Source organism: Hibiscus syriacus, unplaced genomic scaffold, assembly GCF_006381635.1.
Source record: "Hibiscus syriacus cultivar Baekdansim isolate YM2019G1 unplaced genomic scaffold, ASM638163v2 tig00112649_pilon, whole genome shotgun sequence".
Taxonomy (NCBI): domain Eukaryota; kingdom Viridiplantae; phylum Streptophyta; class Magnoliopsida; order Malvales; family Malvaceae; genus Hibiscus; species Hibiscus syriacus.
The window spans coordinates 245340-261846 of record NW_024063376.1 but is presented as its reverse complement, the minus strand read 5'-3'; the positions used below and the strand labels follow the sequence as shown (position 1 = coordinate 261846).

General features: G+C 36.6%; 1 protein-coding gene across 1 annotated transcript in view; it reads left to right on the top strand.

The window, feature by feature from the left end:
* Window positions 1-241: 241 nt before the first annotated feature.
* LOC120182420 (serine carboxypeptidase 1-like) overlaps window positions 242-16507 on the top strand; it is a 38397-nt gene continuing 22131 nt past the window's right edge. The window contains exon 1 of the mRNA XM_039187402.1: window positions 242-645. Within this exon, the coding sequence (XP_039043333.1) occupies window positions 279-645 (367 nt within the window). The 5' untranslated portion in view covers window positions 242-278. The remainder of the gene's footprint in view (window positions 646-16507) is intronic.

Genomic DNA, 16507 nt, shown 5'->3' with positions numbered 1-16507 from the left:
ATTGAAGTGTTCCACAGCTGGAATCTGCTTGAGTTTGAGTGATACAGATGAGGAGGTAGATATAATGGTGCCAAAGATTCCATTAAACAAGACTATAATACGATTACAAGTCAAAGATGAAAGTATGAAACATATAAAAATATCATTAATTAAACAACCTTATAGTCTTGTCTCTTTAAAGAGTTTAGACTCTAGAGTCAATATTATGGTTGATCAAATTCCCCACCAACTTGATATTTTAAAACACCCACACCCCAATCATTCAAGTCAGAATAACAATGGTGTTAATCATATGGGTGTCTCTGCTGTGCCTGCTTGGTTTCACTCAGTGCTATCAGGGTACAGACTTCAATCCTTTTGAACTCTTGAGGCAAGAATTATATGGCACATCAACATGGGAAACGACGTTGAGCTTGGAGAAACAACATGCTGAGGAATTACCTGTTTATATTGGTTCTCAGGAAGGACTGAAAGAGGTTGATAAAGTTGGAAGTTTGCCTGGACAGCCTGCTGATGGGGTGGATTTTCATCAGTATTCGGGTTATGTGACGGTTGATCCTGAGGCAGGCCGGGAATTGTTTTATTATTTCGTGGAGTCGGATCACAATTCTTCGAGTAAGCCGCTGGTTTTATGGCTTAATGGATGTAATCATGCTTATAGTCTATGCTCTTTGCTTATCTACTACATGAATTTCACCATCCTTGGAAATTAATTTTTATGCAAAAGCACATAATGGCAGACCAATATTGATAAAAAGTCATTATCTTAGTAGATCTATTACTTTTACCATTAGTTACTTTTACTGCATAGAGTGAAATTTAAACTTAAGTATCAAAGACCTAACTATACATTCCTTATTACTTGAGCCATGACTTTGTTTGATTTGAAATAGTGTAGTTGTCTTTACAAAACTAATATATTATAAACATAAATGATAAAATCAATTCCATAATATTATTAAATAAAGGATAAACTACACAAATGGTCCCTGACTATAGGATACTGCTTTATTGAGTCCTCGACTTACAAAATGGTCCCTCTATTATAGGGAGTTATTTTATTGAGTCATTTGACTATTAAAAATTATAAAATAGTCACCGACTATTAATTATATTCCTAGCTTGTTCTTTTCTATTAAAAAATAATGGTCGTCATAGTAGTACTTTAACATGTTGACTGAGATATGATAGTCGTTTGAGATTATGAGATCAAATTTTATCATATCTTAGTCAGCAGGTAAACGTTTAGCTTAAACTACCGTTATTTTTTTAACGGAAAAGGACGAGTTTAGAACATAATGAATAGTAGAGTGACCATTTTGTAACTTTTAATGGTCCAGGGACTCAACAAAACAATTCCCTATAATATGGGAATCATTTTAAAATTTTAATAGTCGAGACTCAACAAAACAATATCCTATAGTCAGGGGACCATTTGTGTAATTTACTCTTAAATAAATTATAAAGGTATTTTTATATATGTCTAACTTAGTCTTTTATCTATTCATGATGTCAGTTCAATTAGAATCTTTAATACTGCATATAGTTCTTAAAAAGTAATGATAAGAACATATACTAAAAAAATGATTAGCTTATAACATCCTAAATATGATCCTTAAATTTTGGTGGGTTTAAGATGTCACATTAATCTATCTTAACCGCTTAAACTTTAAACCTTAAAAGATTTCATTTAACAACCATCGTTTTAAAACATTGACGACAGTTAAACCGATAAACAAATAGAATAAGTCACTTATACAAAAGTAGGAGCTCCATTATACAATATTTTTATAAACTAAAATAATAAAGTTACATACTTGTGCAAGACATAATAGATACTAATGCTCACTAAAGAGACAAGAGTTGTACTCTGATAGGAAATGTTTAGATCCCTTCGCTATTGGTAATTTTTTTGGATATAACTGAAAATCTATTAATATGGGAACGGACACAATTTGAACGTTAAGCTTTACAAACTTAATTATACACATCCATCCTATAATTCATGAAAGTCATAAACGTAATCATGCATATCAAACATAACATCAAAGACATGACATAAGCATTTTAATTATAGTTATTATTTCTATTATTCATCAGAGTTCATCACATTTATTACTTATGATTTGTGTCATTTCAATGGCTTGCTCTTTTAGTTTATCTTGTTCAAACAGATTTGTTAGGTACCATAATTCCAAAATCAGATTAGTTTTTTTTAGATATCTCATCTTATAAATATTAATAAATAAAAAATAATGTATAAGATAGAATTATATATATACTCAGATAAAGTAAGATATATCTTGATAATCCCTAGATCACATGTGATCGCTAATCAAAGAATATCGAATGTCTATAGTATTTTCTTGAGCGCCATAGATGGTCGTAAGTCAGATAATAGCATCGGGTGTTTGAGTTGTTTCCCGTACAATATCATTTGCCAAATAAATAATTTCATCATGAGAGCTAACGATAAACAATGCAAAGCATACATAAGATATTAGCTAATATCATAATTATTTCAAAGTCTTATAATCAATTTGATTATGAGTAACCTCTGATGTGTTATGAGTTCATAATTTAGCCTCTTTCCAGATCCCATTATGATTTTAAGGTTTATACAATATTTTGTATCTATATCGAAAGGGCAGTATCAATATTCTTCTTTAAGGTATCAATACTCTTTGAAAGTATCAGTACTAAATTAGTAGATTGAAATTGCATCTACTAGTGCAGTATCCATATCAACTTAAGGGTATTCGAACAATACCAATAATTCATGAATGAGTATTGATAAAAACTTTAAATTTTACAAAGATTTTTAATTTAATTTCATACGGTATCGATGTAATATGAATAATACCAATATCAAAACTAAAAATATACATAATTAGCCTCGAAATTTACTCAAAAGGGATCTAAACCACATCATTGAGGAGTTGCATGATTTCTAAAGTCCATGGCATCTTAAACACATCAAGTATCATCATTTCTATAAGATTCTGATGTAAATTACCACCCAAATTATCAAATCATGCGTATACACTAAAAACAGTCTAAAAGCCTATATTATATACTCAAACATCACATGTAAGAATTCCATGAAATGTTTCAAAGTTAGAAGTGTACTACCTTCAAGAAAAATACAAAAAGAAAGCCTCTTGATTTTCCCTTCAAACTCTATTCTTTCCTTTAGCTTTGAGGTTTTCTCATTTTTTAACTAATCAAACAACCGATAAATAAAATCTTGTATCAAACAAAATAACAATAGAAAATAAAGCTACAAGTTTATAACTTAAAAACAACCTAAAATTCATTGATTGAGCTTCCAAAGGCCTAAACCTTCCTAAACCTCTAACTAGCTCCTACGAACTTTTCATGAAGCTCTAAGGATGAAGAGAATAAATCTTACCTTCTCAATCTTGATTTACTTTGATTCACCTGTTGAAAAGGTTTTTTTCCATTTCGAAAATATTCTTTGGAGCGACGATTAGTGATAAAAACATGGTTCGAGGAGTCGCCACCAATCTTTGATTAGGGTGTGATTGGGCACCCAAAAATAAATTTGTCCTTTTAATAAAATATTAATTTTAATTAAAACGACAAACTAACAGTTTGCGTTACCAAAATTTGAGTTCGGGAGTCGGTTACGTGTGGGTAAGGATTAACACCCCCACAACGCCCTAAATAGGTACCTAGTCGATTAATTAATTGTCTTTGCAATAAAACTTACAAGTTCAAGTCTAATTTTAATTTAAGATCCCCTGAATAATGTTCTTTGAATTTTCGGATGAAACATGATAATATTTAATTATTTCCTATCGAGAAAAATCGATCTCTCATACCTTGAAGCAATCGATTCTTACTCTAATTGAAATAAAGAAATATTAAAATTCCATTCTAAATTCACTATTAATTCAACATAATAACATCCAAAATAGTTTTAAGCATAAAACGATAATATCCAATTATTTCCGATCGAGAATAAATGACATTTTATGCATTAAAACAATCATTTATTACCCCAATTGAAATAAAAAGATATTACTATTTCGCCTTAAAATTACAAAGTGATTCGAATGAAAACGATAATATCTAATAATTTTCAATCGAGAATAAATGACCTCTCGTACCTTAAAACAATCATTTATTACTCGGACCGAACCGAAAGGATATTACTATTCTCATTGTCGATTTGAATGTTATTATTTTGAAAATCTACCGGAAAACACATGCAAAAATAAAACAAATAAAAAAAGCCTAAGAAACAAGAAATTAATTAATTATTTTACCTATATTTAATGAGAATAAGGATGTTCAATTATTTATATATCTCGAGACGAGATCTTAGATTCGATCTAATAGTTTTTTCTCGTTGAATTTAATTAAAAGAACATTATTTTGATACGAGTCAAGTGATGCTTATGAGGATATCATGCGAAATTAATTAGGACTGAAATGAACTAGTTGAAAATAACATGCGAAAAAAGAAATAGGACCAAAACATAAATAATCAAACTAACATGCCAAAATTAAAAAAAATAAAGTATACCATGGACTAAAATGAACATTTACAATATTAAGTGCTAAAAATAAATAAAACATGGGACTAAATTAAAGTATATTAAAATTCTATGGCCAAATTAAAATAAATAAAAAAACATATTCGGGTTCAAAATACAAACATACAAAAACACAGGGGCTATTTCATAAATATTCCAAAAAGTTTTTCTATATTTTACATATTCGAATAAATAAAGGTAAAATCATAAACTAAGTCCCTAAATATTCAAAGAAGAATTAAACAGTCACTACAAGATTAAAATGCAAAACACGCTTAAACATGCAAGGGCTAAATAAAAAATATCCCAAAAGTAAACATCAGGCACATAAATGGGTAAATTACATAGAAAATCCCTAAGAGTGACTAACATGCAAAATGCATTAAAAGTTAAGGGACTAACTTGATTAAACCAAATGTTTTAGGCATGAACATAAATGAGAAAATAACAATAAAAGTCCCCTTCAATGACTATTATGTAAAAATGCGCTAAAACTCAGGGGACCTTTGTGCAATTTCCTGAGATTCACCCTATATATACCACTTCTGTTTTTTTAATTTTCGTTTGTAAATCGAATTAAAAAAAATTCTCTCAAAATCCTCGACCGACACATTGCCGGCCGACTCAATTTGCCCCCGGCCACCGTACACGGTGGTCAGACATCTCAAACTTGACCAAAATAACCCATATCTTAGATCTAAACCCTTATGACTAGATCCTATGCTAAAACATACTAAAACGACCCTAAGAGCCCCAAAAATAAACCCCAACCACTCAGCTTCAACGCTCCGGCCGCCGCGAAGATATCCCACCAAGGTAAAACATTATACCCTCCTTCGGTTTCTTGTGTACATGCAAAGCTAATATCTCTATTATCATTCGAAACTGTAGTAAAAAATAATAATACCTCGTAAAAACTATGCTTTTTATTACTTTTTTCGAATATGGAGTATGTGTGTGCTAACCCCTTTTATATTTCTCGTTAGGTATTTATAAACCCCGATTACAACCTTGTTTCTTTCTTCTTCTTTTTTGCTTTTATTTTCTTTTTTCTGAAACGAAATGAGTACAACTGAAAAATTGGGTTTTTTACGTGTTTAGGTTCTGCTATGTACCTTGTGGATCGAGCTGGAATCCGGTTGGTGGCAGCTATGGTGGGTAGGGACTGGTCGAAACAGCGACTGGATCTGGGATTGGGTCAAACGGGAGGAGGCAGGTTCGATCTGGATTGTTGGATGGGTCCGATCGGACGGTTGAGAGAGATGTGATGCTAGGTTGAGGATGGAAACCGTAATTTAGGATTGATATGGGCCGTTGGATCTCTCCCAGATCCAGTGGTGCTGGAGTGGGGGGTTCAGAAACCCTAGCTGTTTGGGTCTTCATGTGTTGACCTGTTTGATTGTTGGGCCTGTTTGGCTTGGGCTTGGGCTTGATTCTTTGTAGTTTGGATATGTAAATAATAATAAATAATAATAAAAGTATTATGTTAGTATTTTTAAATAATAATAATATGAATAATAATAATAATAACAGGATGAAAAATCGAGTGTCGACAGTTGCACCTCTTTGTCCATTCTTGTGTCAACAAGAATAAGACAAAGACGGAGAGACAATGACTTTTTCGTCCAGTCAACTTCATGGTTTGAAATATGATAAGGGATCTATTCCACTGTCACTCAAGGAATATCAGATCTGGGGATGTTGATCCATTCCGCTGTCACTTAGGGAAGATTGAATCGGGGCAGACTTATTCTGCTTTCACTCAGGGAATATCAAATCTTGAAAGAGAGGGATCTGTTCCGCTTATTTTGAAGAAAATATCAGATTTGGGGGAGTTGATCCATTCCGTTGTCACTCAGGGAAGATTGAATTGGGGCAGACTTGTTCCGTTGTCACTAAGGAATATCAAATCTTGGAAAAGAGGGACATGTTCCGCTTCTTCTGAAGGAATATCAGATCTAGGAAAAGAGAGACATGTTCCAATTCTTCTGAAGGAATATCAGATCTGGGGGAGTTGATCCATTCAGCTATCACTCAGGAAAGATTGAATTGGGGTAGACTTGTTCCGCTGTCACTCAGGGAATATCAAATCTTGGAAAAGAATGACATGTTCTGCTTCTTCTGAAGGGAATATCAGATATGGGGAGTTGATCCATTCCGCTGTCACTTAGGAAGATCGAATCGGGGAAGACTTGTTCCGCTGTCACTAGGGGAATATCAAACCTTAGATGACAGGGATCTGTTTCGCTTATTCTGAAGGGAATACAGATCTGGGAGTTGATCCATTCCGCTGACACTCAGGGAAGATTGAATCGGGATAGACTTGTTCAGGGAAGATTGAATCGGGGCAGACTTGTTCGCAGTCACTAAGGGAATATCAAATCTTAGATGAGAGGGATCTATTTCACTTATTCTAAAGGGAATATCAGATCTGGGGGAGTTGATCCATTTCGCTGTCACTCAGGGAAGATTAAATCAAGTTCGATTTGCTTTTTCTTGTCTTTAAGAACATGAAACCTAAAAATTAAACATTAACCTTTGTTAGTATGTGTTTGAGGATCTGAAAACATCATACCTGAAAGTCTCGAGAAGATAATATTTGGAAGCGATTTCTCTTGCGGGAGCTCGTCTTGCCACCACCAAACATGGAAATCTGAATTGATTGTTTTTATGTTGGGTCCTTACATCTCTATCCTTTCCTTTTAGAGAACCTGTAAGTACTCAATTGCATTAATCATTATTATGCATTTTATGTCATGATTCTATTTATGCCTACAATGCGTACAATGATGCAGTTATTTTGAGGGTATTTTCTCTTGAAACTAGAATTTTCTCTTGTTGACGACCTTGTACTTCAGTCGAATTTGGGCACAAAACATCAACAACAGTTTACTCTGATTGATAACTCGGGTTGGACACTCTTTGGTTGAACCTGACTCTGATTCGTTTTACTTTTTGAACCCAGGCGCTTCTCGGGACCAACTATTTGATCAGTGAAAAAACCTCATGGATTATCCTACATTGTTGAGCCTTTGCGTGTATCCAAAAACATTAACTTCCTATGGCCCGACATCGCGTAAGCCTCATGCTAAAACCATTTTAGCTTCAGGATACCTGTATTTTCCAAAACTTTTTGTACAATAATACACGATGATCATATGTTTCCCGACTTAATCTACATGTTTTTATTTTTAATTAGGATGCTTGTAAAGCGGTTTTAATAAGAAACAAACCTCTTTTTATTTATAAATAAAGAGTTTTTGGGACAAACTTTTAACTGGAACAATCAAAAGAAAACACAGTAGGCGTCCTCAGATATCAATAGTACGACTGCTTTTGAACTGGTTACCCAGGTGTAGCTTCTGTCGAGGGGATCTTGAGGATTGTGGTAATGCGTAAAGGTGTGAAGTTCCCCCTGTACTGCTAAATTCCCGAATATTGGATGCCATAAGCCAGTATTTGAATCTCATTTACTTTATGGTTACCCAAGCTTTTCGATTTCCAGCCCTAACCCTGACTACCATTTCAAGTCTTCAAAACTAATTTAGAACCTCCACCATACATGAATTCTGAATTTACACAATTCTCAAGCAACCTTTTGCGGGTTTTCAACCTATGACCTTCTCTGGTTTCAAGATACCCTTTATGGGTTTTCATCTTGAACATTCTTTTTTATTTATTCTTTTCTTTTTCTTTTTTCTTTTTTTCATTTTTTTTTCTTTTCTCTCGTTTTTTCTTTTTCATTTTTTTCAGTCCACTTTTTCAGGCAAGTACTTCTTAATTGTGCCAGCATTCACAGGGTTAGGTAGCTATGGTCCATCCATCTCGGTGAGGATCAAATCTCCTCCAGAAAAGGCCTTATTTACCACATAAGGCCCTTCCCAGTTTGGCATCTATTTACCTCAAAGTCTTTCTGAATTGGCAAAATCTTCCGCAGTACCAGATCTCCCTCCTGAAACACTCGTTGCCAAACATTTTTGTTATGTACCCTTATCATACGTTTCTGGTACATTTGCCCATGGCAGATAGCTTTTAATATTTTCTCATCAATCAGATTCAGCTGGTCATACCTAGCTTGCACCCATTTTGCTTCATCTAGCTTAACCTCTGACAGCACACGAAGTGATGGAATCTCAACCTCGATGGGTAACACAACCTCCATCCCATAAGCTAAATAAAATAGAGTTACCCCAGTTGACATCCTTACTGAAGTTCGATAGGAAAATAGAGCGAATGGTAGCTTCTCATGCCAGTCTCTATAAGTCTCATTCATTTTCTATTTGAGCCTCTTGATGTTCTTATTGGCTGCCTCTACCGGTCCATTCATCTTTGGGCAATAAGTGGTTGAATTATGATGTTTAATCTGGAACTGTTTACATACTTATTTCATTATCTTATTGTTTAAATTCAAGGCATTGTCGGTGATGATCCTTTCTGGTAGCCCATACCAACAGATAATTTATCTCTTTACAAACTTGCAAAGTGCTGGTTGAGTGACATTTGCATAGGAGGCCTCTTCTACCCACTTAGTTAAGTAGTATATTGCCACGAATATGAAACGGTGGCCATTAGAAGCTTTGGGTGAAATTTGCCTAATAGCATCCATGCCCCACATAGAGAATGGCCATGGAGCAGTCATTACATGCAATGGATGAGGAGGGGTGTGGAGCTGGTTGAATTATGATGTTTAATCTGGAACTGTTTACATACTTATTCCATCATCTTATTGTTTAAATTCAAGGCATTGTCGGTGATGATCCTTTCTGGTAGCCCATACCGATAGATAATTTCTCTCTTCAAGAACTTGCAAACTGCTGGTTGAGTGACATTTGCATAGGAGGCCGTTCTACCCACTTAGTTAAGTAGTACATTGCCACAAATATGAAACGGTGGCCATTAGAAGCTTTGGGTGAAATTTGCCTAATAACATACATGCCCCACATAGAGAATGGCCATGGAGCAGTCATTACATGCAATGGATCAGGAGGGGTGTGGAGCTTGTCTCCATAAATCTGGCACTTGTGACATTTTCTGGCGTAATTGATCCAATCGGTGTCCAGGTTCGACCAATAATATCCAAATCTCATTATTTGTTTAGCCATTGCATGTCCATTAGCATGGGTCCGCATACTCCTTTATGTACTTCTTTAATGATCATTCTAGCTTCTTTGGTATCTACATATCACAACAAGACCTAATCATGACTTTTCTTGTACAAGATCTCGCCATCAATCACATATCCTGGCCATTCTTCGAATAGTTCTTTTGTCATCTATGTGGCATGCTCAGGGTAGCTTTGATATCTGATGTACTGTAGGATGTCGTAATACCATGGATTTCCATCATCTTCGTCTTCTATGCTATAGCAATGGGCTGGATACCCATAAGCTTACACCGTAATAGACATCATGCTTGAATGTTCATTGACTTTGAAGGCTGTTGCCAAAGTGGCTAGAGTATCCGCTATTTGATTCTCTTCTCTGGGAGGTAATGGAATGCCACATCTCAAATTCTTTAATGAGCTCTAGGACCAATTTACGGTATTCCACCAACTTGGTATCCTTTGTTTCCCATTCACCTCTGAGTTGATAAATTGCCAAGGCTGAATCCCCATATACTTTGAGTGTTTTCACTTTACTCAGTGGTAGCTCTAAGACCTATAATACATGCTTCATACTCGACCATGTTATTTGTGCAATCAAAGTTCAATCTACTGGTGAAAGATTGTGTTTTTCACCAGGTGAGACCAGAATTGGCCCAATCTCGTGGCCCAAGGCATTCGAGGTACCATCAAAATTCATCTTCACTGTTCATTAGTAGAGGAAACTGCCTCTTCAGTTGAAATAACCATTAAATCTTCGTCCAAAAAATTGAAGATCAGTGGTTCATACTCTTCAGAAGCCCTACTTACAATGAAATCGACCACATCACTTCTTTAACTGCTTTTTGGCTTACATATTTGATGTCAAATTTAGAAAATAAAATCTGCCAACGAGCCAATCTTCCATATAAAGAAGGTATACCCATTAGATATTTAAGCAGATCAAGTCTAGACATCATCCAAGTAGTGTGATACAACATATACTGCCTGAGCCTTCGGGTAGTCCAAATTAAAGCACAACACAACTTTTCTATCGATGAGTACCTTGCCTCGCAATCAGTGAACTTTTTGCTGAGGTAGTAGATTACTCTTTCTTTTTTCTCGATTTGGTCATGCTACCCTAATACACACCCCATTGAATTCTCGAAGATTGACAAGTAGAGGATTAATGGTTTGCCTGATATTGGTGGCATTAAGATTGGAGTGTTAGACAAATATCCTTTTATTGCTTCAAAAGCTCCTTGGCAATCATCCTTCCATACCCCTGGGTTATTTTTATGAAGAAGGCGAAAAATGGGATCACACTTCTCAGTTAATTGTGAAATAAATCGGGCGATGTAGTTTAATCTTCCCAGGAATCCTCGAACTTCTTTTTGTGTTTGTAGGGGTGGTAAATCTTGAATAGCTTTGACTTTTTCTGGATATACTTTAATCACTTTCTTGCTTACTACAAACCCCAGGAGTTTCCCCAATGTTACCCCAAAGGTACACTTGCTTGGATTGAGTTTTAACTGGTATTTCCTTAATCTTTGGAAAAGTTTCCCCAAGTTCTCGATGCGCTCTTCCTCCGTTTTAGCCTTAAAAATCATATCATCAACATAGACCTCGATTTCCTTATACATCATATCATGGAACAGTGTTACCATGGCCCTTTGGTAGGTTGCCCTTGCATTCTTTAGCCCAAACAACATCACCTTGTAACAAAACGTGCCCCACATGGTGACAAACGTAGACTTTTCCATATCATCCAGATGCATCTTTATTTTATTGTAACCTGAAAACCCATCATGAATGAAAATAGGGAGTTCCTAGTCGTTTTATCCACCAGCGTGTCTATGTGTGGTAGAGGGAAATTTCCTTTCAACTGGCCCGATTAAGATCTTTGTAGTCGACGCACATGCGAACTTTCCTGTTTTCTTGGGTACTGGAACAAAATTTGCTACCCATTCTGGATATTTGGCTACTTTTAGTAACCCAACATCAAATTGCTTATTTACTTCTTCTTTAATTTTTAGCAGCATTTCGGGTCGCATCCTTCTGAGCTTTTGTTGTACCGGTTTACATTCTGGCTTTATTGGTAATTTATGTACCACAAACTCAGTGTCTAAACCTATCATGTCCTCATACGACCAAGCGAACACATCTTTGTACTCTCGAAGCAGCTCAATCAAACTTTTTCTTCCCTCAGCATATAGGATGGTGCAAATTTTTATCTCTTTCTTATTTTCCTATGATCTCAGATTCAAGATTTCAACGGGCTCCTCATGAGGTAGAATCTGTTTATCTTTTCTCTATACCATCTTTAGTAGTTCAGAAGGTAAGTCGCTTCCCTCATCATTATCATAACATTCAACTTCCCCCTGACATATGGACAACTTGAAATCTATCTCCAGGTTAGAGTCATCAGCATTTATACTATTGATACCAGAGCTTCTGAAAGAAAAACGAACGAGAGGATATATATACATATACAAATACAGGAGAATCTATTCCATATCAAAATAAAATGAAATAATAATATATAATAAATAAATAATAAAAAAATGCAAGGGAGAATGTTTGCCACTTTGTGAATTAACAGGAATGCGTATTTCATTAAATAAAAAACATATAGATTATCCCCTTACAAAAGATCACCTATTGCCCCAGGGTTTAGACAATAGGCAAAGCTTTTTTTGCATTACTCTAAAACAGTTTTGTAAACTACAAGTAATTCTTCTGCAGTCCAATTATTTAGCACAAAGCCTGGTGGTGCGGGGTAGATGTCCATAGCTATTCCTTCTTTGATTTCTTCCTCCGATATCATATTTATGCCCAAATCCCTCAAGGCATTCTCAATAAAAGACTCTTTAGATGATTGGGCCCCCTGCGGCCCCCTAATATGAAAGTGTCATGCAACAGTGGGAAAATCATGGGCTCCCAATTAATATCTTCCCTGACTATCCTGGCTTTCATTCTCTCCTAGCTCTTTTGAAAACCTTTCAACTTTTCCTTTAAGGTCGAGCGATATTCCAGGCCAAAACAATCTCGCTTAATGCTGGGAAAAAATGGACTAACGTTCCCTTGTAGACGGCTCCCTAGCTCTCTTCTAGCATTGGCTCCTCTTCCCAGAGTCATTTTCAGTTCCATTTTGGTACAATTGGACAACCTATGCTTCAGAATTTTCTTCCCTTCAGCAATAAAAGATGGCATTAACGAATTTCAGGGACATGAAGGAGCACTCGAACGCGTCTTCATCCACTTTGACAAAGAAAGCGGTAGTAGATACAGAAGCAATGATGTCTTCCTCGCATTAAGGCACACCAATCTCCCCTCAATTACATATTTGAGTTTCTGATGCAGAGTGGATGGCACGACTCCATCCTGGTGGATCCAATGCCTTACTAACAAGTAATTATAGGTCGGCATTATATCCTTGACAAGGAATTCGACCGCATAAGTTGATGGGCCTATGGTTAATGTGATAACGATCTTCCCCATCACCTCTCTCTTCATTCCGTCGAAAGCTCGAACAATGCTTTGTTAATTTCTCATATGTGTACTATCAACCGGTAGCTTATTCAGGGTCACTGATGGTATCACATTCAGGGCAGAACCATTTTTGATTAGTACTCGTGATAATGCATGGCCTTTGCACCTGATGGTAATGTGCAGGGCTTTGGGATTGCCCATCATCCCGGACGGGATCTCGTCATCAAAGAAAGAGATAAAATTGTCCACTTGAATATTTTCAACTACTTTTCTACTGGCACATCTTTTGGTACGAAATTCTGATTCAATACTTTCAACAAGGCATTTCGATGTGCCTCAAAGCTTAATAGTAGAGCCAGGATCGATATACGAGCTGGCATCTTGTGTAGTTGTTCGATGATGATGTACTTGCTATGCTCCAAAATTTTTAAAAACTTCACAACCTCGTTCTCAGTTACTAGCTCATTAATTGTCAGCTCATCATCTTTCAGCAGTATCTCGACCCTTTTCCCTTTATGTGGGCCACTCTTTTTTCAGGTTCACTGGTCTAAATGGAGAATAACATCTAGCTGGTACTCATACTTCCAGGGGACCTGTTTGTTGCCCTTATAAGGGAAAGATGACGGGGGTGTGATTACCACTTTAGGGTTATCCTCTATACCACCGGGTTTTCGGCGTGATGACCAGAGGGCGGTTGGCATTGTAGAATCCCTTGGAAGGACCTTCGAAAGCGTAAATCTCTGCCTCTTCATCCTCTGTAGCTTTATGATAAAATTCTATAACTTTATTATCTATCAGCATTTGCACTAAGGCTCGAAATTCAACATAATTTTGAATGACGTGACCCTTGCAGTTGTGGTAGGGGCATGCACGCTGACTCCCTTTAGTCGCGTTAGAGACCAGCAAGCCTACTTTGACAATTTTCCCCCACACCAATACATGGGTGACTTCACTTCATTCACTTTGGTTATAACCCTCTTCCCTTTCTCCTCGATAACTGTATTGACACTTTCCCTTGCATTGTCACCGAAGTTGACGACGTTTCTCTTCCTTAACCTTTGTACATCTTTTTAAAGGTAAGGTAATTTTCAATTGAATGCCTAGGAGCCCCCACATGATATTTGCATTGGGCATTGATGTAAAACTTTTCGGGTAAGGGGGTTGCATTGGTGAAGGGTGGTAAGGTGACACCATATGCTTGTTGTATAAGATCAGGAATAATTCTTTATAGGCCATGGGAATGGGGTCAAATTAAACCCTTTCCCTTTCCTGCCTTGGTTTCATTGCCCCTTGCCTGATAAGATTATATGTAGATGACCCGATGGCTTGAGGTTGGGACACAATAATGTTATTAGAGTCATGTTTCCTCATATTATTGACCTTGTTATCTTTCTTTTTCACTGGCGACTTTCTGCTAGATTCTCCCCCGTGTAGCTTCCCACTTTTGATCGCCATCTCGATAATCTCTCCTGCTGTTACTATATTAGTAAAATTCTTGGATGAATTTCCAATGAGGTGGCAAAAGAACAAGGCCTTCAGAGTGTTCACTAAGAGCGTATTAGTTTCTTCCTCCTCAAGCGGTGGGTGAACTTACACATCCACATCCTTCCACCTTTAGGTATATTATCTGAAGCTCTCGTTGGACCTCTTCTCCATGCTCTGTAACAGGATTCAGTTTGGTCTTACATCTTTCACATGCTTTTACTGCTCTAGAAAAGCTTTATACAGGTCCTTCCAGGATTTAATCTGAGCCCGACTCAACTGATTGTACCAACGGATGACTGATCATGCTAGGCTTTCCTTAAAACAATGGATTAACAACTGATCGTCTTCCACGTAGCCCGTCATCTTTATGCAGAACATGGTAATATCTCTAGAAGGACAACTTGTGCCATCATACTTTTCAAAGTCTGGAATTTTGAATTTAGGTGGCAATGCTAAATCTGGAACCAGACTTATCCCCTTAACATCTATCCCATACATGCTAACGTCTTCTTTCATAGGCCGGAACTCATGTTTCATTTGTTCTCACTCTTCCTTAAACTGTTTTCTTTGTTCTCTCTTATCTCCTTATCAAGATCCGAGACGTCTTCAACTGGGTGTGGGTTTTTAAAAGAGCCAGATAGGTTTATGTGTATTCTATATGGTTGAGCAGTCGTTGCTTGTTGTGCTCGGACATATGGTGGTGTAAATCCAAGGGACATAAAGGTTCTTCAGAGGGACCAATAACTGGGGCTTTCCCATGGTTATCATGTAGTTCAAAGTCTGGGGGATACACATGCTCCTCGGTAGTAGGGCCGACAACTGGTGTTTCTTCTCAGATTATACTATTTCCTTGTATCAGACTGACCAATTTTTCCATCATTTCATTATGAGCTTTCATCATCTGTTCATGCATATCCTCTTGGGCTTTCTTAAAACTTTCTTGCATTTCAAGTTGAGTCTTCTCGATTTGGGCAATTCTCTCATCCATTGCCTTTTTTCGAGTGTGGTATAGATGCTTAGAAGTGTCCAATATTCTGCCATACAATTTTTTATTAATATTGGTATTTTGTTAATGAATGTGAAAAATATGATTAAAATGCAATGCGAAAAAGTAAATGCGATGTGGATGCAATGTACATGCAATGCAAGGTGTTGAATCTGAAACGATTCCTTAGAATAACTTTTTATATTAGAAATGAAGTTCTTTTACAAGGATTAAACATATCATAGATAAATCTGAGCTATCTCTCCTAATTGTTGGATGTGCCCAGTAAATCTAGAATCCTATGAGCTTCTTCAGTCTCGGGCTCCAATCTTTCACTCACAGCATCAGTTTCATATGACAGAACAACCAAATACTGAGCCACTCATTGAGCATGCTGCAGGTAGCTCGCGATGAGGTCATCCCTTTGCCTAACTCTCCATTGAGCCTGTTCCCAACGATGGCGCCATTGTAAAACTCCTTTATATGGGACTAATAGAAGTTTATTTGCCCTTCTACGGAAGTCTTGAACCAAGGTCTCGAGTTCATTCACACGCTTATTTAGGTTTTCAACTTCACATGGTTTGAACTGCTTTCTCGACTTTGATATCGTCGTAAAGCTATCTCTAAGCTCAAGACTCTACCCTTCAATTTCTCATTTTGTGCCTGACTCTTGCAGCTATTGCTCTAGAGCACTCTTTTCTCTCGAGAGTAGCTTCGCCTGATGTCTGCTTTGCTTAAGCTCTTCACTACTTTCCCCAACTTCTCTATCAATCCTACCACTTCCTGCCTCCACTCAGCAGGAGACTTACTTGAGATAGTGGCCACCTGAGCCTTGACCATTCTCTGGTAAGATAATTGGAGATCGTTGAAGTCCAATCTGAGTTGTTTCTCAACCTTTTCGAT